The sequence below is a fragment of the Muscardinus avellanarius genome, assembly GCF_963383645.1.
Source record: "Muscardinus avellanarius genome assembly, chromosome: 7".
In the NCBI taxonomy this organism is placed as follows: domain Eukaryota; kingdom Metazoa; phylum Chordata; class Mammalia; order Rodentia; family Gliridae; genus Muscardinus; species Muscardinus avellanarius.
In genome coordinates this window covers 78,500,644-78,528,232 of record NC_137793.1, presented here as the reverse complement: position 1 = coordinate 78,528,232, position 27,589 = coordinate 78,500,644, and the positions used below count along the sequence as shown (strand labels likewise).

The following is a 27,589-nucleotide window of genomic DNA, read 5'->3' as shown; positions in this document are numbered from 1 at the left end:
CCAAAACAACAACAAAAACAACAACAAAACAAAACTCTGTGGGTATTTGGTATATGTTCATTTTTCTGAATTTTCTAATTCATTTAGTTACTGAGCCCTTGGCTGGAGGTGACTCTGAGAATCCTAACAGACCCGGTCTGGCTGCTCCCACCTCGAGAAATAACAGTTGTGATGAAACAGGGAAGGAGTTTATTTCAATTTGGCCAATACCAGGAAGACAGTGGGACTAGAAAACCAACTTCCCCATTCTAACAGCCCCAGAATTTGGGAGAGGACAAAACCTGGATGCCAAGAAGTATGCATATGCATAGTAATTTTGGCCAGGCTGCAATCTGGTTGAAGGTTTTATTTTGAATAGTCTGCTGGAATTGAGAATATGGGGACTAGGGGGCAGTTTTCATTGCCAGCATGAGATGACTGATTGCAGGAAGCTGGGAAGGAGAAAAAACTCAAGGGGAGAGGAACAAGACAGAGTCATTCAGGACTATGACTGTATCTTCCTTTAACTTTCTCTTTTTTGGTGGTACTGGGGTTCCTGGAAGCCCTTCTACCTCTGGGCTACACGCCCAGACCTATTTTATACTTTTTAAATTTGGACACAGGGTCTCTTAAGCCAGCACGCTGGCTTTGAACCTACGCGATCCTCCTGTCTCTGCCTCCCAAGCACGGGGATTACAAGTGTGCACCACCACGCCCGGCCTTCCTTTAACTTTCTAATTTTAACAGAGTCACCCCTTGTTATACTTTCGTATTATCCCACCTTTATAATTTTACTAAAAAAAAAACCACCCACTTGGGAATAACAATAAAATTTTTAGTCTGAGTTTGCCAGCTATGTTTAAAAAGGCTAGACCTGTAGACATGATCTGTGAAGACATTCCCCCAGCTTATTTCAGTAACATTTAATCTTCAACCACACCTAAGTAATAAACAAAGAGGATATAAGCAAGTGAAAAATATATATGGAAGTGTTCTGCAACTGTGGATTTTTTTTTGTGTGTGTGTGTGTGTGTGGGTCTGGGGATGGAACCCAGGGGCATTTGACCTCTGAGCTACAACCCCTACCCTGTTTTTTATTCTTTATTTTGAGACAGATCTCACTAAGTTGCGAAGGGCCTCACTAAGTAGCTGAGGCTGTCTGTGAACCGCGAACCTCTGGTCTCAGCCTCCTGAATGCTGGGATTATAAGCGTGCGCCACCACGCCCGGCTAACTGTGGGTTTTTTTGAAAGTATACTTACAACAGTCAGCATGTTTCATTAGAAGGTAGAAACCAATTGTTTAGGGTCTTGGTATATTTTTTTAAGTAGAAAAACATGACTTGCTGTTTCAATCATGATTATAATTCAAAATTCTATCGCTCACAGTATGTAAACTGAGAGATAACACAGAGAGTGGACTGGCTCTAGCAGGCCAGTTAAATCTACAGTCCATGGTGTTCAAGGTCTGTGTTCTTAGGCAAGAAATGGAAGAGAAGATTCTGACTTTTTGCTGGAAAGTTATTGGTAAGAAATCTAAGCCAATTTACTAGACTTTTGGACTTATTACATCCCATGATACTTTCAATGCTTGTGTGACTTACAGGCTAAATCCAAGGAAGCCTTGTAGAAAGGATAGAATTTTGCTGAGCAACACAGTACTGTATTACCAGAGGCAAAGCACAAACACTAAATACCCTCACCATCTCTATACTCTTCCACATGAAACCTTCCGTGCCTCAAATAATTCCTATGTACACTCCCTCATCTGGTAGCCTACTTAAAGGTGTTTATCTAGGTCTAAAGGCAATAGTCCTCATTTCCTTTTTTGTTTCCTTTTTCTTTCTTTTTTTTTTTTAATTGAGATGGGATCTCGATATTGCCCTGGTCTCAAATGATCCTCCCACCTCAGCCTGTGAAGTACCGGGGATACCAGGTGGGTGCCAGAGCACCTGGCTGCCTCATCTCTCCATCTTTCACTCCCTGCACGGTCCAGTTCCACAGGCAATAGCCACATGAGGTTATGTGAATTTAATATTTTCATTATCACAGAAAATTGCCCAACATTCCTTATTCTCTATATACCAAGTAGCAGGTCTCTTATTCTCAATATTCTGCCGGCAGATATTGGCACAGAAAGCTCAAGTGACCTGTCTAAGGATCCATGACAAGAGAATCTTACAAACAGAATTTAAACTGACATCACCATGACCCTATTTGGCAGATCTTGCTTGGTTGGTTTGTTCTTCTCTTAATCATATCTTAATGTGAAGTGACTTATATAGCTTCCAGTTGCAAATTACCTTATACATTGGTTAGTTTGAGCTAGACAAGTCATGTCCAAAGATCTCCTGTACTAAAATACTAAACAGTTAATATCTATTACTATCACCACTAAAGGCAATCAGCAGAATGTATTTTACATAATTTTCTTTGTGTAAGTTTGTTTTTACTTATTTTAATGATTATAGTGCCGTAAGTAACCAAAGATCCTATTTTAGTTAGGTCAGCATTAAAGTTATTTTATTACTCAATGTATGCAAACTGAACATGCAGGAAGCATAAATGTATGTTTAGTACCAGAGAAAAGATAACCTTTTATCTTGAAGATATAACCCACTAAACTTATAACTGATCTAATACTGTGAAAAATAATACTAGGGAAGATAACAGCAATAAAAATAGCAGCAGTCAAATATGTTATGTTGCAGGCAGGTTTGTTCTAAGTGCTATAGACACAGTGACGTCATATTAACTCCTTAATTCTAACACCTGCCCATCTCAAAGCACTATCATACTTCTCTATGTGAGGAATAAGGGAAAGGAGGCACAGAAAGGTTAAGTAGCTTGTCCTAAGTTACAAAGGCAGGTACAGCAATGATTTGAACCTGGAAAGTACAGCTATCTCAGCCACTAAGCTATACTGTGAAGTCACTGAGCACTGAGAAAAATAAGTTCTGTCTACTTTAGAATGAATCAGACAGTGCTCTTTATTATCCATATTTCTAAATTCTGAAAACATGCTCATAAGTACTTTACAGTTAGTATGCATTTCTTTTCCTTAGTCTGGGTATTACTAACATATATAAATAATACATTTATATATAATGGAATATATGCTATATATAATTACATATACAGAAATAAATATATATGTGTATGTGTATATATATATATATATATATATATATATATATATATATATAGTACTGTGGATTGAACCCAGGGGCATCCTACCTCCGAGCCAGACTCCTAGCCCTTAAAAAAAATAAATAAAATAGGGCTGGGGACTTGGCTCAGAGGTAGACTATCTCTGGATTCAATCCCTAGTACCCTGCTCACAAATAAATAAAAAATTAAAAAAATCAGAATTCCCATCCTGGGTCTAATGGACATATCAAAATCATTTTTTAAAAAATTTCATACTCTGAACTATTTGGATTTTTTATTTTAATAATTCCTTTCCAAGTAGTAGGGGCCCTATAGTATACCAAGTCAGAGTTCATAATTATAATTATCAAAAGTCTATCTTTCATCTCAGTATTTGGGAAACTGATCAGGAGGATTAAAGATTCAAGGCCAGCCTCAGCAACTTGGTGAGGCCTTCAGCAATTTAGCGAGACTCTGTTTCAAAATAAAAAATAAAATAGTGCAGGGGTGTAGCTCAGAGATAGAATGCTCCTGGGTATTCTCTAGTATCACCATCACTGCCAGCAACAAAAACAAAAACAAAATTTAGGAAAGTCTGAAAAGAAATTAGTGGCTTGTAATATTTGTTTCTCTTGGAGAATTCTACCTTGAAGTAGTAACAAAAATCTGAAACTCTCATTATAACACTATTTAATTAAAAATAAATAAAAAAACTTTTTTCCAATTGGGCATGATGGTACATGCCTGTAATTCCAGCTACTTGAGACACTGATGCAGAAGATTGCAAGTTCATAGCCAGGCAACTTAGTGAGACCCCTGGGTTCAATCCTCAGTATTGCAAAAAAGAAAAAAAAAAAAATGTCCCCAGTTTTTGTCTTTAGCCTTTCAGTAACCTAATAATAAATTTCCAGACTGAAGGAATCAAGTCTTAATTCAGTCAATTTTATAAAGAAACTTAGGTCCAGAGAGATGAAGTGACCTTTCTAAGTCAAAGAATAATAATTGATCAGTCTAAAATCAGTCGAAAGTGAAAGCCAAGCTCTGATTCAGCTCTTCCACACTCAGGGACAAGGAGTTCTACTCATGTCCTTCACACTGCCCCACCACTCCCCAAACTGTGCAGATTGTGTGCTATGTACAGCTGGGCAGCAACGAAGTGTCCACTGACAGTGGACACTGTAGATTAGTAAATTTTTACATGTTATTATGATGCCTAGCTGTTCAAAGTAGAATGTGTCATGCTGGGGCAATAATTCATGAAAACAACTGATTTTTACTCTCATAAGTTATATGGCAAGAAAACAAAATCAAACTCACTTGTTCAACATAACCTCCAACCTTCATTAGAATCATTATGACTTGAAAGAGAAAAAAGTAAAACACAGCAAAGAAATTGAGGAATTTATTTAAAAAGGAAAATTCCAGGGATGTGCCCTACATCATCTTAGGAATCACATCCAGCCCAACTGACTATATTAATATCTGCAATCCTATGATCATCCCTGATGTTTAGAAATCATGATCCTAAGCACTAAATGACCTCTATAATACGGTTCTTAATCAAAACTGAAATTAAAAAAAAAAGGGGGTTCCTGGCCAACCAGAAAACTCTATTCCCTGAGCATCCCAATCAACTGAGGTTGTATTTGAAAGAGACTGTTTTTTTCTAGACAATCAACTCTATCATTACATAATTCATAAAGTAGAAACCAATCAAAGAAAAAGATCTGCCCCCTTAAGTTAAAACATTAAGATATTAAGTGTGAGTGTGAGTGAATTTCTCATTTTAGAATGTAAAATTTTCTATTATATAAACATGTTATGTTAGGAAAAAATGATTAATCTTCCATTTTTCTATGCAATTACTAGCTGCTCTTTGGAACAATTAAATACTAAATAAATTAAGAGTGCTTTAGCCCAGGAAGAAACAGGGTAAATAGTTGAGGTAATGCAGCAAGATGCGTTAGTCCTGATAGCCTGTAGGCTCTCACAGTCCAGAAGGTGGACACTTCCCAGTCATCTACAGAAGGACTCAGTTTCTACTGCCATGGATAAACTCTGCACTAACTGAACAGAACCTCCGTTACCTAGCTCAGAATTCCAGCAAATGATGTACAGTGGAGAAGTAGTCAAACTTGCTGATTCAATGATCCTATTATGTAACTGTTCTTCAAAGAAGAAAAGGCCCAGCAACAGAAAATAATAAAACAATGAAATGTTAAATATAAGATAAAGGAAGAAGGAACAAAGACAAAAAATATTTCTGGCTAGAAATCGAATTATTTCTCAAACTACATTTTTATGGAAGGAAACTTTCTAGAATGCTACATTACAGAAACCAATGAATTGGATGTCTTATTACAACCTTCACACTAAATACATTTGAAAAAGCAAACTGTTTCTGCCAATTTGATCAATCTCTTCCAAGTCTGTAGTGCTCACATGGTTAAAACCGAGTATAAGCATTTCGCTGTTGCTGCTGTTGTAAAGGCTGCTGGGCTTGCTGCTGTTGTAGGCGAATCTGCTGGGAATAGGGGTCTTCCAGGGATTTGACAAATATGGTAGTTCTGGGACCAGTCTTCCATACAATACCATTAGCATCTTTCACTGAGGATTCCACTGTAATGTTGTGTGTTCCAAGGATAGCAAAGTTCAACAGAAACTGGGTACTGAAGTAATCATTATGAGGCTCCACCCTCTGCTCCATCTCATTGGTCATATTGTCAATGGGTATCTGAAATGAAAGAATTGTTGACTAACAGCTACAGTTATTCAGCCTTACTCTAAACCAGGTCCTGTTCTAAGTACTGGTTAGTCCTTGCAAACAACCGGAAGGTAGGTACTATTATCATTCTTGCTTTTCAGATGAGGAGGCTGAGGCAGAAAGGCTAAGTAGGTTCTCAAAAGATACAGTTAGCTGGGTGTGGTGGGGCACACCTGTAATCCCAGTAATCCAGAGGCTCCAAATTCAAGGGCAGCCTCAGCAAGTAGTGAGAATCTCATCAATGTAGGAGACCCTGTTTCAATATATATATTTATGTAAGAGCTAAGGGTATAGCTTGGAGGAAGAATGCCCCTGAGTTCAAGCCTGAGTACCCCCTCCTTTACAAAAAATACAATTAATGAGTGATAGAGCTGGAATCTGAACTTGAGCAGATTCTCTATTAGAGCTTAGAATTATTTATGGTATGGGTACTATTTTCTTTCTTTTTCTTTTTACACTTAGTTTTTGTAGAATTTATTTCCCTAATAAAGCAGACTTACCAAACAAGAACTTCCTTAAAAGGATGAAAACTAGGCCCAAGCAATCTGATCAGCCTGAATAAAGTTGTATTTTAAATTAACTACAAATTCACTGTGATTAACACTGTAATTACGCCCTACACAGCTTACTATTGACTTTAATCCTTGCCTCTTGAGAGGTAAGCCAACACCAACAAGCAGTGCTTCTAGGTTTGAATGTTCCTTTTTCATTAAAAGAGGAAACGATCAAGCAACAAAGAGGTTCATGGTTACTGTCATTATAAATTCAAAGTGAGGAGAGAGTTGTGAACTGGATTAAAGTATACAAAGTCATTATAATCTCTGACACTATAATATAATTCATATTATAATCACCCATAACAGCTATACTCTTAAGCATAGTCTAGAGTAAATGATTTCTTTTTTGTTATTCACCAATGTTTACTGAGTGGTGACATAAAGGGCCACACTTTATGTCATGAATCAAAAGAGAGGAAGGCTTAGTCAGGTTTGAGTCCAGCCTCAGCAACCTAGTGAGACTGTTTCAAAATAAAAAATAAAAATAGTTGGGGATGTAGTTCAGAGGTAGAATGCTCCTTACAAAAAAATAAAAAACAAGCTGGGCGTGGTGATGCACGCTTGTAATCCCAGCATTTGGGAGGCTGAGACAGGAGGATCATATTTCGCAGCCAGCCAGCCTCAGCTACTTAGTGAGGCCCTTCGAAACTCATGAGGCCCTGTTTCAAAATAAAGAAAAAAAAAACAGGGCAGGGGATGTAGCTCAGAGGTAGAATGCCCCTGGGTTCCACCCCCAATACCAAAAAAAAAAAAAAAAAAAAAAAGAGAGAGAGAGAGAGAAGGAAGGCTGAACCTTATTGATTCCAGACTGAGAGGAAGTTACGAAAGAAAAAAAGAAAAGAAATATGGTGGCTTAAACATGTCCTGCACGTGGCTTTTTTTTTTTTTTTTTGCGGGTCTGGGGATGTAACCCGGGGCATTTGAAGCCGGGTCTCACTGAGTTGCAGAGGGCCTCACTAAGTAGCTGAGGCTGTCCGTGAACTGCGATCCTCTGGTCTCAGTCTCCCGAATGCTGGGATTACAAGTGTGCGCCACCACAACCGGCTTGTACTTGGCTTTTTAACCTTAAGCCACGGAAGAAAATGAAATGCTTTTTATATCTTCACTGATACTCCTCTTCCTTGCCTATAGAGACCTGAGTTCAAATCTGCACACAATCAATCTGGGCATTGAACAATTCTGTTAGCAGAACTGTGGTGGACTTAGCTCCTTGTTCCATTTACTGTGGATAAACCACCAAGGAATTGAAAAGAGATGTCTGAAAATGGGAATGTCAGTATTTTGAGAGCACATATTCAGCATATATCAGAGCTCCAGCTAACAATGTCAACCTGGTTTTGGTTACTACTTACCTTCCTCATGACTTCCCAAAGCAACAAATTCTTAGGGTTACATCCACAAAGGAGGACTTTCTGACCAGCATGTGGGTGTGTGTATAAATACATATATGGGGGCAGTTCTTCCATAGGGAGGAAGCTTTCATCAGATGAACTTATTGGCATCTGAGGGAGAAGGTAAGTCTTACTGATAGTTTAGGTTCAGAGCAGGAATTGGGCATGGGGGAGCTAAGCGCCTTGCTTTCCATTCTTCTTCATGCATGAGGGTACTCCTCTCTGATGACTTTTAAAGGGGCAAGTGCTCTCGTGTGCACTGGCTGTGGCTGGGTGGAAAAATCCAACTAGTACCTGGAAGAGCTTTCTCCATGACTCTAACAGTGATCTAACTCACATTTTGATCTCTGTCTGCCTGGATACTTTGTCTCTTTACAACTAACTGGCTCAGGCAGAAATAAGAGAAGTACCAGATAACAGTTTCCTCAAACCCCAATATGTTCTTTTAATTTATGTCCATCTGATCCCTTTGGAGGTGTAAACAATCTGCTTAGCCATGAAAAATTTCCATTAACAAGTTGGCAAAATCTTTATCTGTATCCTGCTTCTTTTCTCAATTACCTTGTATTCCTGTCCGGATTTACTCTGCAGTGTGGACGAGACATTCAGACAGACAGACTGAATTTTGCGGAAGAGTCCTGGTTTAGATCCATGCTGAACCACTCCCTCTACCTTTAGTGCCAGCTGCTGGTTATTCTGGACAGCAATGGGCTCTGCAGGGTTCCGGGGGGATGGCGACAGAGCAAGCTGGAATGGGAACATTAAAATCAATGCCAACACAGAGAGTACGCTTTCTTCCCACAAACATGTCTGCTAATTACTGGTAAGAGATCAACACATTTCCATGAGCACACCCTAACTATCGGCACAACCAGGCAGAAGTGCCTTCAAAGATAAGCTTCCTTATCCCTTTGGCCCCTTCTAAATACCACCAGACCTCAGTTTTGAGGGTAGCAGAGGATAAAAGTATGGCAGAGGAACTTTCTGCCGGTGTTTGTGGTAGAGTATGTGTATACATATACATATACATATACATATACATATACATATACATATATATTCACCTGAAATCACTTCCAGGAGGGAAATGTACTATATAAATTTGCATGTCCAGATGTCCAGCTGCAATCTCTTTGCTCTTAGGTAATTTAAATAGACTAAATTCAAATGCAAATGAACTTCTAGAACCACTTACACGATTAGTTATTATGATATAAATATGTCGATTTCCACAAAGCAACCTAACAATTTTTTTTTCTTTTGGTGCTGGGGTTGAAATCAGTGTTTCATGTATGCTAATCAAATAACATTTTTAACCCCTCATTTGCAGTAGTTGTTCTTTAAAAACATATTAATATTCCCAAATTCAGTTCACTTACAGGAAGGTCAGTTTTGCTAAATGAAAAGATGCTAGAAACTTGAGTTTTCTCATGTTGCTGAGCCACTGAACTAATCAACTCCAGAGACATACATTCTAACTTTAGGATTTCTTATCTAGATAATCAATTTTCCTGGTTGAGCCATTTTGAAGTTGAATGGTTTATTATTTGGAACCAAAAGTATTGAAATGGATATAAAGTTTCACTAAAGACATTAACTGATAAGAATAATCCAGGAAATCTCTCAGGAGGAGTAATTTCCTGCTTTCTCAACAATTCTATTCTTTGAGTAAAAAGCAGCTTTTGAATTTTGAGTGGTTTAAATATTCCAAAACGTTAACTTTACTCACTAGCCAAAACCTATTACTCAAAGGCAAAGATGCAGCCAGGTATGATGATGCATGCCTATAATCCCAGGACTTGGGAGGCTGAAATGAAGGATTAAAGCCTAGAAGTCAGCCTCAGCAATAGTGAGACTCTCAGCACCGTGTGATACCCTGTTTTAAACAAAAAATAAAAAGGGCTGGGGGGTATAGCTTGGAGGTAGAATGCTCCTGGGTTCAATTCCAAGTATCTCTCTTTCTCTCTCTCTCTGCTCTCCCCCCCACAAAAGGCGGGCCTTAACACTAACCTCAAGATCCTTGAAAGTGACTATGATTTAAAAAAACACCAACCAACCAACCAAAATCCCACTAGCTTATTCCTGGAGATTAAAAGAGACAGGCTCCAGTTATACAAATGCCTATTGTGTTGTATTTGGCACTAACAGCTAAAAACAAATCCCATTCTCTTCACCAAATTGCTTGGTAAAGGGAGAAAAAAAGAACAACTATACAAAGTTCAGTTAATGAAGTGTAGCTATGGTCCATTTAATCCTGAGAGAATAGTTGGCTTTTTAACCTATATTAACCTTAATAGCCTCTTTACCTTACTTACCTTTATGCTGGTAGACTGCAGTTTTTGGAAAAAATATCTCTGAAATGAAAGGGGAACTTTCAGCAAAGCAATGATGGCATTGCAGAGACAGGCTGTATGCTGGGTAAAGAAAAAAAAAATAGGTGAAATGAGAGAAGGAAGATAATCCACATTCCTCAGATCGAGCCTTAGGCAAGTTTCACATTTTTACAAAGCTTAGAGCTACTACCCATAATATTATATAAGTACGCGAGATTCTAGACTATCAAGTAACTATCACAGGACACAGTGACAAAGAGTATAGTAAATGAGCCGGCACAGTCAGGATGCAGATGCCCAAAGCCTGACACCAGGTGCTGCATGAAACCTCGGCTTTGAGCTGGCTCATTCTTTTATCCCATCTCCACTAGGTGGCTTCTCTGTCCCAAAGGCAGTGGGTCCCAGAGAGTGAGCAATGGTGGGAACTGTCTAGTATTTAAAGACCCTATCACTGTCCCCTATGGAATTCTGAAACTTTAATAAAACATTGTTTCTTCTTCTTCCTCTTTTTTTGGTAGTACTGGGGGTGGAACCCAGGGGCTTTCTACCTCTGGGCTATACTCCCAGACCTATATTTTATTTGGAAACAAGGTCTCACCAAATTGCTGAGAGCCTCACTAAGTAGCTGAGGCTGGCTTTGAACCTGTACGATCTCCTGTCTCAGCCTCCGAAGCGCGGGGATTACAAGCGTGCACCACCACGCCCGGCCTTAATAAAACATTTCTAAAATCTATTCCATACATTTAACAGAGTTCTGAAAAATTCTAGCACAACTGTAGAGGAATAGAAAGACAAGAGTGTATCCGTGGAGTATTATTGAAAAGGGTTAATAATTTAGGAGTTTAAAGATACCTTAAAGATTACCCAGGAAAATCTTTAATTTGGCTGAGGACACAGGTCACACATATAGGTAATGAAATAAGGCAGGACTAGAACCTATGCTGCCTGTCTCTTCAGTGATTTTTGTGCTAAGTTTCTCCAATTATTCAGAAACTTGATAGAAAAAATCAAGGCATCATCAGAACACTTTTAACTATGGATGAATCAGAACCACTGCTTCATGGTGCATTACATTGTCCTTAGTCTACACCCATCTCCATGGTGCACACAGGCAACAGAGATTGAAAACCACTGTATTATAGAGCATGCTGTCTGCCTTCCTGAGTTCCTGGAGCCTCCAGGCAGGGTGCTACCTAGTTGTACATGCTGTAAACATAGCTCTAAAAAGTTGCCAGAAATATCCATTACTTATTGGTTTTAGGCAGACAAACATTTTTTGCCCAATGGACTCATAGACAAACACAAAATCTATTACCCAAGACAACCACAACACAGATTTTAAAAATTATTATTATTATTATTATTATTATTATTATTATTATTATTATTATTTGGTGGTACTGGGGGTGGAACCCAGAGGCTTTCTACCTCTGGGCTATACTCCCAGACCAATTTTCTATTTTATTTGGAAACAGGGTCTCACTAAGTTGCTGAGAGCCTCACTAAGTAGCTGAGGCTGGCTTGGAACCTGTGCGATCCTCCTGTCTCAGCCTCCCAAGCACAGGGATTACAAGCGTGTGCCACCACGCCCTGCCCAACCACAACACAGGTTTAAAGATACTGGTTCTACTTCTGAAGTTTAATTGCTAAAGGAGTACTACTTGTCTTCATGTACAAAGGTGGCTAGGAAACATTTGCAGAAACATTCTACTGGGTGGAATCTTTGCTGCCATATTAGTGTTTAAGGAGAGAAACATCTTTTCTCTTTTTGGTAAGGGGGATTGAACCCAGGGACATTTTAGCTTGGAGCTACACCTGAACTCATAAAAAAGAAACTGTTTATCCACCAAGTGTGGTTGCACACATTTGTAATCTCAGTACTTGGGAGGCTGAGACAGGATGATTGCAGGTTCAGGGTCAGCCTCAGCAACTTAGACCTTCTGCAACTTAGTGAGACTCTCAAAAAAATAGGCTGGGGCTGTAGATGAGAGGTAGAATGCCCCCATGTCCAATCTCCAGTACCACCAAAAAAGAAAAAAAATATTTTTAAAATTTTGAAACAGGGTCTCAGTAAATTGCTAAGGTTGGTCTCCAACTTGTGATCCTCTTTCTCAGCCTCCCAAGTACTGGGATTACAGGTGTGTGTCACCACACATGGCTGATATCTTAAAAGTAAGACCTGAGAAGACAAGCAACTCTGGTTCTTTCCTGGCAGAAAGCCACCATTCTACCTTTTAAAGGAATGGACATAGATGTGGAATCCTCTACTAGGAAACTGTGGACTGCCTCTGAAGTCACTCATGCCTTGGGCACACCTCCATAGGTGTGTTAGCAGCAGGTTACTATAAAAGTAATAGTCTGGAGATGTCAAATAGCATATCAAGACTAGTATACCAGCAGGAGGTCTAACACTCTTAATTGCTAAATCCAATAAGTACTTTTCAGTCTCTGCATTTTCTGATTTTCTGTGACACCTGATAGTGCATTCATGAAAATCAATGTAGTGGTTCTGACCCTTTTTCTGATTCTTCCCTTTATCTACCCCTTCTTCCCTAAGATCCTCTCCTTTCATTTTTTCCACAGGTAATGCTCTCTACTCTCATGACTTAAAGAATAACTATGCTCTTGATGACCTTACCTGCACCCCAACCTATCTTTCTTCCAACCCTAGAACTGTTTATCACACAACTGCCTAGGACACAGCCAAATGTTTGCAAATGAAACCTTCGCTCTCTTCTATGGCTCCTGTATATTCTGTGACAGTAAAGGATCAATCAGTTGTGTACTCATGTCCCTCAAGCTGCAAGCATGAAGTCATGTCTCCATCAAATTACATCTAAATAAAGCAAATACATACATACATAAAAGACCAAACCTTGAAAACACTGTCCCTAAACCCTAAATAGCATTCACATATATATGTATAATGTGAGTATGTGCATATGTGTATGCATGTTCTCTGATACTCTTCACATTCCTATTGCCATACTGTTAATTTGGCCCTTACTCTGGATTACTGCACAAGCATTGTAACCACTCCTTTTCCCTTTAATTTCATGCTCTGCAAGCCATTATTGCCTCAGTATAGTAATAAACAATTGTACTTTAACCACTTCTCTCCTGTACGATTTAAAAATCTCTAAAAGGTGCCCCAGTGCCTTAAGAACAAAACACAAACTCCTTAACACTGTTTAAACCTCTGTCATCTGGCCTCTGTCTTCGTTCCTAAGCTGATCTTTGTAGTATCTGGCCATGACATTGCACCTTGATCCCAGACTTTCTAGTCTCTGGAACTGTGAGAAATAAATGTTTATTCATTAAGCCACCCAGTCTATGGCTTCCTGAGACAATGGGGAATGGTCAGCCAGGGAGGACAAAACCTGAGTGAGTGTGTGTCAGTGCGTCCTATGACTGGGAAGTCAGAGAGAAGATTTATAAACAGCCAGTGCTTTCAACAGTGCCCAAAGCAGCAGATTGAGTAGGCTAAAGATCGCTAAGTATGTATACTGAAGGACATCTAACAGGAACCGATTTACTGCCAGTCAGAAAACAAGCTCAGAACTTTCTGCTTCAATTGGCTGGTGGTTTTCAGCCCTAGCAGCATAACAGAATCACCTGGAAACTTCTAAAAATAAGATGCTCCTTAATTTATGATGGGATTATGTTCTAATGAGCCCATCATAAGATGAAAATATCATAGGTCAAAAATGTATTTAGTACACTTTACCTAAGAAACATCATATATAATTTAGTTTAGTCTACCTTAAAAATGCTCAGGATGGACATGGTGGTGTACACTTGTGATCCCCGTGCTTGGGAGGCTGAGACAGGAGGATCACACAGGTTCAAAGCCAGCCTCAGCTACTTAGTGAGGCTCTCAGCAACTTAGTGAGACCCTGTTTCCAAATAAAGTATAAAATAGGTCTGGGAATATACCTCGGAGGTAGAAAAGCCCCTGGGTTACACCTCCCATATTAGCTTCTATGCGGGCAAAATCATCTAATACAAAGCATATTTTAAAATAAATTGTTGAGTATTTCATATAACTTATTGAATATTGTACTAAAAGTGAAAAACAGAATGGTTATATGAGAAATCACTTCTGATTATGCATCATTTTATGAATATGTACCACTATAAAGCTGAAAAATTATAACTGAACCATCCTAAACTGGATACTGTCTATACTAATGTTTAGGCCTCCTTTTCAGAGATTTAGTTAACTGGTGTAGGGTGGAGACTGGATATTGATATATTTTTAAAGATGCTCTCAACTGAACATGGTGGCACACACTTGTAATCCCAGTACTTGGGAGGTTGCAAGAGGAGGATTGCAGGTTTGCAGCCAGCCTCAGCAACCTAGAGAGGCCCTCTGTAACTCTGTAAGACCCTGTTTAAAAAAAAAAAAAAAAAATCGAGCTGGGAGTGTAGCTCAGAGGTAGAATGCCCTTGGGTTTAATCCTTAGGAACACAAGAAAAAAAAGAAAAGTTCTCTAAGTGATTCCTTATCTGTGGCCAGGGAATTATTGCAACTTCAGTTAAATTGTAAGAAAACAACAAAAAGTTTCGTTTGCATTCAGGTAAGCAGAGTTTATTACTGTAGTGTGGCTATGCAGCAGCTAGAGATGTCAAGTGCTGCCATGGAGCACCCCTTCAATCTTCACAATGACACAAGGCATGTATAGTATTAACCCTGTTCTACAGATAAGGAAAGAGGCACGGAGGTTAATTTATAGAGCTTATATGGTGAGTTAGAGAAGAATAAAATATCCACTTCCACATAATAAAAACTCAATGAAACAAACACCACTTGCCATATAAGAAACAGGAGTATATTTCCGATTGAGTGATTCCACCTCCTCCAAGACATGATTATATACAGACATCATTCTTCTCTCATATTCACTATCAGCATGGGCTGCTCCAGTAGACCCATATTCCTGGAAACTGAAGTAAAGATTACAATCAATTAACCAAAATGGTAACTCTGTCAATGTGTAAATGTGCCAGGCACTTTCCACACAGTCTCACTAAAATTTTAAAACAACGAGGTTATTTCCATTTAAAGAAAAGGAAATTGAGGCTTGGAGAGGTTAACTTGCCTACATCCATATCATTAGTAACTTGCAAGCTGGAATTTCAACTCAGATCTGATCTCAAATAATACTTTTTTTTTTTTTCAAACTGTCTTGTAGTTCCTTCTCACAGACCTAATAAATAGTCCTGTGAGTAAAGCAAAACCACAGCATTACTCTATGAGGCATTTCCAACGATGTGTAGGCTACAAGGGAAGCCTCATCGGGATAGACCTCAACTCAAATGGTATAATTCTTAATCACTTTGGCTGTTAGGATACAGTTGTCGAAACTTGGAACTGCTATGAAGTAATAGAGAGTTGAAAAGGTAACTATCAATAAAGCTGGCAGATAAGTGCCAAATTACCAATAGTTTACCAAATGCAAATATTAGATCTGACTATAGAAAGAGCTGAGGAATGACATAAGAGAATGATCTTGAACAAATCACTATGTAAAGTGCAATATGTAAGATTTGGAGAGATGTAAAATACCAGGACATTTAGGATGGGGGAAATGTATGAAACTAAAACATGAAAAGAAAATGCACAGGAATGTGCATGGGAGAGCAGGCACATAGAACATGCTGCGAAGTTTAACCGAGATATCTTCTTTTTTTCCTCTACTGCTGCAATCCGACAAATTTTAGAAAGTATTTCTAAGTGAGATAAGAAGGCAAAACCCTTGCATCTTATCTGAACTTTCTTTCTTCCTCCCTCTCCCTCTCTCTCTTATTTATTGCGGCACTGGGGATGAAACCCAGGGGCTTTCTACCTCCAGGATACACTCCCAGACCTATTTTATACTTTATTTGGAAACAGGGTCTCATTAAGTTGCTGAGAGCCTCACTAAGTAGGTGAGGCTGGCTTTGAACCTGTGTGATCTTCCTGTTTCAGTCTCCCAAGTACTGGAATTACAAGCATGCACCAACAAGCCTGGCTTAACTAAACTTTAAAAGGGATATTTGAAAATGTAATATAAGTGATTTAAATATGCTAGTCATAACACTAACACTAGTCTCATTCCCTTATATCTTTTTCATGCCTACTATGTGCAAAGCAGTTTAACTAGACACTTTATATAGGTTATTTCATTTAATCTTCGTAACGACTCTGGGAACCGGGCATCATTTTCTATAGTTTACACACATACGGCTGAGTGAGGTCAAGTATATTAATAAAGGATTCATATTAATAACTGCCTGGCTCTAAAGCTCTGTTCCCTACTTGGTGATATAGTTTAAGTTTCATTAAGAAACAAATATATTAAAATGGATCATAAAAATGGAAAAAACAGCCAAGTGGCTTGTCTGAGGGTGGCTACCACTTCAAAACCAACAGCAAAGACTTTAGTCGAGAAATTTTAAGTGCTTTCTTAATGACATTCTCTTTGAGAAAATTGATTTTGGAGTCTCAGGCCTTCCTAGATTCAGACCATGAACAGTTAAATGTATTTTCCAAAGCAGAATACTCTCATGGGAACAAAAGGCAATACTCTTTAATAAAGATAATTTTTGGAATAATCAATTAGTTACTAGGGGAGGGAAGGAGAATTTAATACAGCAAATGCAGAACTATCTTTTGGTTAAGAAAACCAAAGAATAAAAATGTCAAGTTTAATTTTTTTATAACAAAGTATAGTTGTAAAAAATATATACAAGAAATGCTCATATCCACAGAATACCTTCCCAGTTAATTTCCCAGGTCAACCTACAACCAGGAGGTACTTAGACACTGGAGTAAGACAACTTATATTTGGTCTCTAGTTACGTGACTCTGGACAAATATCAGAAGAATTCTTGTTTTTTTTTTCCCCTGTAATTTCTTCTCCAAATCACTGTTGTGATGACTATGTAAAACAAAATACCTGAAAGTGTTTTGTAATGTAAACTATTTTGAGAATTACCTTGCTGATTCTGGATCCAAAATCAGGGCTTCTATAGCGTGAGAAATCAGTAAACAACTCTGCTGTTGTCTGGATTAATGTTAAGATTTTACATGAAAACAGAAAAATCTACTATAGATTTTATCTTACCCAAATACTAAATGAGTCAAGGTTTGTACTTTTAGTGAAATTACAATGCTTTCAACTCAACAGTCTGTGACTTTTTTCTTCTCTTTAAGGAATAGGCATTGTCTACACTGGTGATTCTTAAACTCTATTCTAGGAAGGGCTTTTCAGATGTTGGGTAATATGGGAATGGGGAACCAGGCAAAAGGCCTGGTGATTCATCCAGGGCAACTCTTTTTGTCTGTCTTAGAAGACTGGGGTTCTTAATAAAAGTTTGAAACAAGGGAAAAAAAAGTGTTTCAGGGCTACAAGTTTTTTTGTAAAAAAAGAAAAAAACCAATAGTCTGTAGAGCCTTTACCTCCACGGTGCCTAAGCTGGGACATAAGAGACCAGTCAATTCCCCTGACTGCATGTAGATTTTGGGATCTATGTGCACATATGTATTTTGCAGGGCAGAAGGTCCACAGCATACATTAGAGTTCCATTGGTAAACCAAAACAAGAACTACTGATTGGCAGCTCCTATGCCTGTACAATAATTTACTTCTTTTCTCCTTCCAAAAATAATTTAAAGTTGCTAATATTAAAATATGGAGGGTTAGAAGGGTGGACCAGTGGTAGAGTCTTTGCCTAGCATGAATGAGCTCTGAATTTGATTCCCAGCACTGCAAAGACAGTTAAAAAAATAAAAAAGAAAATATGGAGAATTTAAAGAATATGGGAACAAAAGTGATGACTAGAACTACTGAATAAATCATTAATAAAGGTAAGGAGAACTAGGATTGTGAGCCATGAAGAAACTTGAGGTGAAATAGGAAACGTATTGTGTTGTCTGCTGTAGCTCACATGGGCACAAGGCATGTCATGCTCTAGGACTCAGGCTCTTAGGCTTTTTTTCTCTGAAATAGGGTCTCACAGCAGGGAGTAGTGGTGTATCCTGTAACCCCAGTATGTGGAAGGCTGAGATAGGAGAATCACAGGTACTTGGACAGCCTCAGCAACTTAGTGAGATCCCATTAAAAAAAAAAAAAAAAAAAGGTTGAGCTGTAGTTCAGAGGTAAAAAACAACAACACCTTTTTGGCCCTCAGTACCCACCCCCCAAATTTATAAAGGGCTGAGGTATATTCAGAAGCAGTATGCTCCTGGTTTCAATACCCAGTATGAGAAAGAAAAAGAAAAAAAAGGGAGGGAGGTCACACTACAACTCCTGGGCTCAAGCGACCCTCTGCCTCAGCCTTCTGAGTAGCTACAGGCGCACACCTCTGTGCCTAGCAAGCCTAAAGCTTTGGCTGTTCTTCTCCTGCAGGTGCAGAATCCCCACCACTGCTTCACTACTCTTTAAACTTGAGTTAATAAGGAACATTATTCTGTACCAAATTTCAAAGGAGAAATTTATTATAATAAATTTGAGGGCAATCTACCATGTATTTTGCAGGTAAGCATATCTGAAGTATTTAGTCCATACTTAAAAGAATACTTTCCAAAAGTATACTGGAAAAAGTTTAGGATACAGTTCTACGTTCCTCAAAGTTGCCGAGTCAGCGTCGAAAGATGCCTGATAGAGATCCCCATACCGCGAAGCAAGGCTTCGGAATTCTTCCATAGACTGTTTCATCTATGAAGAAGAAATCAATTATGACAAACAAAAATGACTGTAATTACATCAACAACAAAAACAAAAAGTTCATCCTCACATCAAAAATTCAAAGAAAAATTGAACTCTTGTCATTTATTTTCATAAAATTTGTTAATTAAAATGAACAAAGATGGCAAGATTTTCATGAAACTATAAATGCTCACAAAACTATAATAATTTATGTATGATAGACAGGAACAAAATGACTGCATTTTAGTTTCTTCAAGTTCCACTAAAATAATTAACAAAAACATTTCCAAGTTTCTTTAACTGGTCATCTCATTTTCTTTAGATAAACAGGCAGCTCCCAATGAGACACCATCAATGCTTTGTTTTTCTATACATCAGCCTATTTGGCAAGACATATGTAGCATCTGATGCAATGTCTGAATCAAATCACTGATTTTTAACTTTCAGAACTTTTCATCTCACAACTAATTTTAAAAAACTCTCAAGTATAATTAAAAACTACATTGAAAAGAAAGTTCAGACATGCCTGGTTGGAGATGCGTCCACACCTCTGAAGGTCATTTCCTAAGGTCATGGCAATTGTGGTGGCGATTGCTGGTGGGGGGCTTGTCTTTAGGCTATTACAAGTACAAATAAGTTGAGAGAAGGCTTGTAGAAGGTCAATCCTGAGCTTTACAAATTCACACTGAAAACTTAAAGGATTCAGTGGTGTACTGGCAGCCTGGAAAAAAATTTAAAAAGTTTTAAACAAACACAACAGAGAGAAGGGCAGTACCAATTACAGTTGACCCTCTAAATTTGTGGGTTCTACATCTGTAGATTCAACGAATCGGGTTAAAAATATTTGGAAAAAATTCCATATGTATTAAATATGTACAAAGTATTTTTTCTTGTTTTTATTCCTTATAAATATTATAACATTACTTACAATACCTAGTACAATTTAAATGTTACAAAATTAAATAGCATTTAAAGTACACTTAAATTTACATGGTATTTAAATTGTATTAGGTATTTTAAAAGTAATCAAGAGATGATTTAAAGTATGAGAGAGGATATGCATGTGTTATATGGAAATGTTCTGCTTTTTTTTATACAAGGTCTTAAGTATTTGTGAGTCCTGGTATCTAAAAGGAGTTCTGGAATCAATCCCCCTGGTAGAGTGAAGGACATTTGACACAGTTTATGTATAGGTGCAGCAGTTACAACATTGATGGATACAAATCTAACTTATAAAAGAGAATTAAGTAATATCAGAAGGAAAATATACAGTTATGATCATCAGCTTGAAAAACTATATGTGTTACTGACATCCAAAGGTTCTTTAGTTAGGCATGGTGGTACATGTCAGTAATCCCAATACTTGGGAGGCTGAGACATGAAGGATCACAGTTTCAAGGCCTGCCTTAGAAACAAGGAAAAAAAGTTTCCTTAACTCTTATAATCACAAAGACCCCACAACCTGTCAACTCACTAGATCATTATCAATAAAAAGATCAAATCCACCTCTGCCCCTTTAGCTGCTACTTGCAATTTTAAATTGCTGGGTGCAGTGGCGCATGCCTGTAATCCCAGCACTTGGGTGGCTGAGACAGGATCGCAAAGGTTCAAAGCCAGGATCAACTACTTAGTGAGGCTCTCAGCAATCTAGTGGACCCTGTTTCCAAATAAAACATAAAAATAGGTCTGGGAGTGTAGCCTGGAGGCAGAAAGCCCTGGGTTCCACCCCCAGTGCCACAAAATAAATAAATAATGAATAAATAAACAAATCTTTGACCTTTATGGAGTCTATCTTTTCTGTGTTGTTGTTGTTGTTGTTGTTTGTGGTACTAGGGGTAGAACCCAGGGGCTTTGTCTACCTCTGGGCTATACTCCCAGACCTATAAACAAACAAAATACTACTTGTCAACAACTTCAAAAGGGACAGGAATACAAGTTAATATAAACAATACTGTTTTATAAATACAGTACAGACGATCTTACTGGCAATACTGTTTTAACATGCATTATAAAACTGAAAGAGAAGCAAGATATAATGAGAGATTTGCTGATACTCTGAGTTTATTTCTGAGTAACCTGAAATATTTGATCAATGATTTAAGAGGATAACCTTGAAAGTGGTCCGAGATGATTCTCAGATCATGTTATATTGAAGAGGAAGGCAATGTTAGATAGGTATTTAAAACATGTTAAAAAAAAAAAAAACCACACACACACAGAAAAAAGCTGGGCATGGTGGCACAAGCTTGTAATCCCTGTGCTTGGGAGGCTGAGACAGGAGGATCCCACAGGTTCGAAGCCAGCCTCAGCTACTTAGTTAGGCTCTCAGCAACTTAGTGAGACCCTGTTTCCAAAGAAAGTATAAGAAAAGTCTGGGAGTATAGCCCAGAGGTAGAAAAGCCCCTGTGTTCTACCCCTAGTACCACAAACAACAACAACAACAACAACAAAAACAGAAACACAGAAGAGATAGACTCCATAAAAGTCAAAGATTTTAAAAGGTAATATTGCCAGAAAGATGGGAGAGGTATAGGAAATAAAATTTCGACTAGAGAATTAGGAATAATTCCAAAGTGAAACAAAAGGTATATCCTTTACATTTCCCTACACCTGTGCAAAAGCTTAAGAACAGAGATGCTTAAGCTTGGAATGGAGTTGGGTTTTAAGGTTAGCACATAAAGCAAATTGTGTATAGTAAAAACGACTCCTAAACATTCCTCAAAAAGAAATGACAAATGTCTTCTAATGCATGCTCTGGGCTAATGGATGAATGGCTGGTAGAACTGTTCCTTTACTTACTTACTTATTTATTTTTGGTGGTACCAGGGATGGAACCCTTCTACCTCTGGGCTACATTCCCAGACCTATTTTATATTTTATTTGGAAACAGGTTCTCTTTAACCCAGTGAGGCTGGCTTTGAACCTGCGTGATCTTCCTGTCTCCCCCTCCCAAGCGCGGGGATTACAAGTGTGTGCCACCATACCCGGCTGTTCCACTATTTAAATTGCAGCAGTTTTCCTTTCCCATTATTTGTCTTTATCATGTCTTTTGTTCCCCTTTTGGTTGGATAAATAGAGGTAATTTTGTGCATATAATGCCACTACACTGAATTTCTGATTTCTAGTGCATATCCTAAGTGGAGCTAGCTAAATAAACCAATGAAGCTACATGTATGTATGTATGTATGTATGTATGTATGTATGTATGTATTATAAACACCTGTTAAGTTCATTTAAAAGATGTATATACATAAAAAACATCTGACATAGCCAGGTGTGGTGGGATACACCTATATTCCCAATATTGAGAGGCTGACACAGGAGGATTATATGTTTAAAGCCAGTCTCAACAATTTAATGAGACTCTCAGCAACCTAGTGAGACCGTTTCCAAATAAAAAATAAAACAGGGCTGGGTGTAGCTTGGAAGTAGAATGTCCCTGAGTTCAATCCCCAGTAGCACACACATAACCAAAACAAAACAAACAACAATAACAAAAAGCTAACAAAAAAACTTGCTATCATAAACATTTTAAAATATACATTTAGGCTGGGCGTGGTGGCGCACGCTTGTAATTCCAGTACTTGGGAGGCTGAGACAGGAGGATCGCGCAGGTTCAAAGCCAGCTTCAGCTACTGAGTGAGGCTCTCAGCAACTTGGTGAGACCCTGTTTCCAAATAAAGTATAAAATAGGTCTGGGAGTGTAGCCTGGAGGTAGAAAAGCCCCTGGGTTCCACCCCTAGTAACACACACACACACACACACACACGCACACACACACGTTTAGTAAGTATATTTACAGTGTGGTAAAGAGATATCCACAACTCTTCATTTGTAGTACTGAAACTCCATACTCATAATACCCCATTTCCTCACCTTAGCTTCTGGCAATTACCATTCTACTTTGTTTCTATGGATTTGACTATATTTAATTCATTTATTTATTTTGCAGTGCTGGAGACTAAACCCAGGGCTGCATGCATGCTAAGCAAGCACTTTACCACTGAACCAAATCCCTAACCTTCAGCACTTTTTATAATTTTTATCTCTAAAAAGCCAGACAAGTGTGTTGGCCATGGTGGTGCACACCTGTAATCCCAGTACTAAGGAGACGGAGACAAGTGGATCAAAGGTTTGAGGCCAGGCTCAGTAACTTAGTGAGCTCCTCAGCAATGTAGACACTGTTTCAGAATAAAAAAATAGGGCTGGGGTGTAGCTCAGAGGTAGAACGCTCCTGGGTTCAATCCCCAGTATAAATAAATAAATAAAGCTAGACAACTCTTTTATTAATCATTGCACTGACAAATTAAAACACTTAATAATTGCTATGAGGTCCCCATAAGCAGAGAATTTTGAACTTCTTTTTAGTTTGGATGAAACAGATGAAAAGCATAATCCTTAAAGCCGTACAATTTCAGGTAGGAGTATTTATGTCAGGAAGCCAAAATGGCAGTAAATGCTCATATTCACTCAGTTTAAAGGAAGAAAAGCTATTTTCAAGTTCATACTAAGTAAACAGATTAAGCAAAAAATGCTCATTTTAGGGAGCAGGTTTTTGCTTCAGACCATAACTAATTTCAACAAAACATGAATGTCACCTGGTGTGGTGGCACATGCTTGTAATCCCAGTGCTTGGGAGGCTGAGACAGGAGGATGGCACAAATTCAAAGCCTCAGCTACTTAGTGAGGCTCTCAGCAACTTAGTGAGACCATTTCCAAATAAAGTATGAAATAGGTCTGGGAGTATAGCCCAGAGGTAGAAAAGCCCCTGGGTTCCACCCTCAGTACCACAAAATAACAACCACCACAACAACAACAAAAACCATGAATGTTAAGAATCTCCCTACTCTGGAATTCTGCAGCCCTTTTATTTTCTTTTTAGTGAAAACTTGTAGGTAGTTGATTGTTAATTTGGATATCACAAAGAAGTAAAAAGTGACATATTAGAATTCTTGATAATGTCTTCTATTTAAAGAAACTCACTGGGGATGTAGCTCAGTGGTAGAGCACTTGCCTAGTGTGTACAAGGTCTTGGGATCAATTTCCAGACACACACACACACACACACACACACACACACACTCTCTCTCTCTCTCTCTCTCTCTCTCTCTCTCTCTCTCTCTCTCAACTATTTACTTAGTGATTAGCTTCCAGGTAGATGAAATCAGAGGCTTTTATCTGATGTTGGCACTGAACTAGGCTGGGATCAAATAAAAGTCTGGAGAGGAAGAATCCTATCTCCATCCACACTACTTATCCTTTCTGCATGGATTCAGCAATCCTCTTCACATGTGGTACCTAACCAGTGCTTTACAAGAATAAAATGTCAAGTTTCATCAATCCATGAACATTAAAAAGGGAAAGACTATATTTTATTTGTATGACCTATTGTTACTTTGATATTGCCAAATATACCAGAGGTTTTTCAAGTAGTTTAAATAAGATAACCCATAAAGAGAAGGGAGAAAATTCTCACACAAATCAACACCAACAAGGGAGAATTAAGAAGACTTACTGTTAAGGAAGCAATCCCTTTGTGGTAGAATTTTAAAGACTCAGCAATGCAAGAAAGTGCTGAACTGTAATTCTCCTCCTGCAACCCAGTGAGACACTGTTCTGCATGTGAGAACTCCTTCAAACTATTCAGCCAGAAGTAGAAGTGTTCTGAGGCAACCTGAGTCAGCAAGCTCTGATACAGCTCTCTGGCCATGTCATGATTACCCTAAAAAAGAAACAAAACGAAAAAGAAGGGGCACATGGTGAGATTCTTATATTTGGAAGAGTTGATGCAGCAGCTGAAAGATCAACCCAAGCCCTAGATAAGCTTGGACAATCATTCCTCATATTACATAATGCTTTGAGACTCAGTTTGAATATTTCCTCAGAGAAAATATGCTGAGCTGATTTTATATAACATAAGGCTTAAAGATCTTTACTAAAACAGTTCCAATTAGACAATAATGAAATTAACTATAACTTAAGTCTAGAATTTTATTGTATGTCATTCTGGATGAGCTATTTGTTTAGCAGGGTGAAGAAGCCCCAAGGGGAGGGGTAGTTGCTGGGGTGAATGTGAATGTTATTTAATACCTGGGGCTAAGAATGCTCAATCTCCTACACTGCTTTGGTACTTGGCATAGCTTGTTATAATGAAAAACATTGTTTTGCTAATAGTGTCCATTCTTCATTTGAAAAACTATGAAACTGAGAATATTCCTCCTCCCTTCCCCCCTCCTACCCCCCCCCCCTTTTTTTTTTTGGTGCTAGGGATTGCACCTAGGAGCATTCCACCTCCGAGCTACACTCCTATCCAGTTTTAAATTTTGAAAGAGGGTCTCAATAAGTTGCTGAGGCTGGCCTCAAACGTGCAATCCTCCTGTCTCAGCTTCCCAAGTACTGGGATTCTGGCCTGTACCACCATGTCCAATGAAAACATTCACTTTGACCATCTAGACTAATGCTTTTCCAACTTTGTTCTCTGGCCTTATCCCCGAAGGATTTCTGTATAAATTGAGCTTTATATTTCTACTCAAAGAAAGTTAATAAAAATTGTTAGATTTTTCATGTGGCTGATAAAAACACAGGGTACTACAACTTTCCCATTTCTACTTAAGAAATAGTAAGGTTAGGGAGAGAAAAGGAAGAAAGATGTGGTACATTGAGCAAGACGAATAGAAACAGCAGGCAAAATGAAAGCAGTACTAATAACATATTTAGACAGATCTCAGAATGTACATTCCTCATAACACCAACAACGAATATACCATTCTTTTATGAGAAAAACAAAAGATTAGTCCTTTCCTTCATCATTCTTAGAAGTAAAAAGTAAAAAGTACTTCCATCTTTATTTTCAGGGTTTCTTTTTTTTTTTTGGTAGTACCGGGAATGGAACCCAGGAGCTACATCCTAGTCCTATTTTTTAGTTAGTTAATTAGTTTATTTATTTACTTACTTTTTATTTATCATCCTAGCCCTATTTTAGTATACTTATTTATTATTTATTTATTTATTTATTTATTTATTTATTTATTTATTTATCTGGTGGTACTGGGGGTGAAACCCTTCTACCTCCGGGGTACACTACCAGACCTATTTTTATATTTTTTATTTGGAAACAGGCTCTTAAGCCAGCGAGGCTGGCTTCGAACCTGCGTGATCCTCCTGTCTCCGCCTCCCAAACGTGGGGATTACAAGCGTGCGCCACCACACCCAGCTCGTCTTTTTATTTTTTGAAACAGGGTCTCACTGAGTTGCGAAGGGCCTCACTAGGTAGCTGAGGTTGTCTGTGAACCACGATCCTCCTGTCTCAGCCTCCCGAATGGTGGGGTTACAAGCGTGAACCACCACGCCTGGCTTTTATTTTCAGTTTTAACTGTGACTAATAATCACAAAATCTAAATCGTATGACCTGACATTTCCACCAGCCCTGGTCACTGAGAAGGACAACACTTACCATTCTAGAAGCCTGTCTGGCGATACGGTACACAGTCCATCCATTAGAGACACTTTCAAGCTGCTGTTTAATGATTGCCTTTACTTCAGCAGATAAGGCTTTCTGGCTGGCTACAAAAATCACAGTAGCCAAACTCACCTAGCATTGAATAAGAAGTAAGAAAAAAAAATGTGTAATTTTACACAATATCACAGATTAGCCTACCCCGAAGGAAGAGAATATAAACCAAGTCTTATTTAAAAAGAACAATATTTGTTTTCTACTGATAGTTAATTTTTATTTTGCAGTCATTAAGTAACTTATTCCATTAACTCAGAGCATGATTTATAAAAGCAAATAATTAGAAATAATGCCCACACATAAGGATGAATAAAATGATACAATCATATGATATATTACACATCAGTGACCTGAATAAAATAAAGATATACTTACCACTATAGATAATTAGCAAAACTAGTAAACTGTAAAAGATTACTTGTGATATAACATATATAAATATGCAAAGTAGTATTACGTATTACTTAGAGATATATATGTAGGTTGTAAAACTGTAACATGCATGAGAGTGATAAATATCAAATTCAGGATGGTGGTCACCTCTGGGAAGGGAAGAGATGCAATTAGGGAGTTACACAGTAGGCTTCAATTGTATTGGAAATGCTTTTTTCTTAGGCTAGGTGATGAATACAAGGGCTTTTTACTGTATTGTTGCTGAAATTTATTTGAATATTGTACATTTCATAATAAAAATTGCCTAATTTTATAATTAAATATTAAAAAGTAGTACTAAAGAAAAAGGGGAACAAAACATTAATTTTTTTTTTTTTTTTTTTTTGGTGGTACTGGGAATGGAACCCAGAGGCTTTCTACCTCCGGGCTATACCCCCAGACCTGTTTTATACTTTAATTGGAAACAGGGTCTCACTAAGTTGCTGAGAGCCTCACTAATTAGCTGAGGATGGCTTCGAACCTGTGTGATCCTCCTGTCTCAGCCTCCCAAGCGCTGGGAACAAAATATGAATTTAAATGCCACTTCAGTAAGAAATAAACTTGGCTGCCTTTTACTATCGCTGACACATACAAAGATACTGTTAAACACACTATGATAAACATATGGTGTCATTACTATGAGCACTGCCATTTAGTTATCAGTAACCTTTTCTGACAGCAAACAATGGGATGGGTCAGTCTTCTACACTATGCACCCTAGAGGATTAAACTAAGTGGGTGCCAATAGGTCAATTCATTATGCCTTTTCTCAAGCTCTCC

The 27,589-nt window shown here is 38.2% G+C and overlaps 1 protein-coding gene across 4 annotated transcripts in view; it reads right to left on the bottom strand.

Annotated features, from left to right (window-relative positions):
- Positions 1-5,573: 5,573 nt before the first annotated feature.
- The window catches only part of INTS7 (integrator complex subunit 7), a gene marked incomplete at both ends in the record, with an annotated part of 85,267 nt that continues 63,251 nt past the window's right edge, over positions 5,574-27,589 (bottom strand). For 2 of the 4 annotated variants that reach the window (XM_080699385.1, XM_080699388.1), the window contains 9 exons: positions 5,574-5,861; positions 8,401-8,586; positions 10,155-10,253; positions 14,987-15,119; positions 17,153-17,221; positions 18,770-18,873; positions 19,391-19,585; positions 24,380-24,586; positions 26,318-26,455. In XM_080699385.1, the coding sequence (XP_080555511.1) occupies positions 5,574-5,861; positions 8,401-8,586; positions 10,155-10,253; positions 14,987-15,119; positions 17,153-17,221; positions 18,770-18,873; positions 19,391-19,585; positions 24,380-24,586; positions 26,318-26,455 (1,419 nt within the window). The remainder of the gene's footprint in view (positions 5,862-8,400; positions 8,587-10,154; positions 10,254-14,986; positions 15,120-17,152; positions 17,222-18,769; positions 18,874-19,390; positions 19,586-24,379; positions 24,587-26,317; positions 26,456-27,589) is intronic. The other 2 variants (XM_080699387.1, XM_080699386.1) reach the window with 2 other exon arrangements.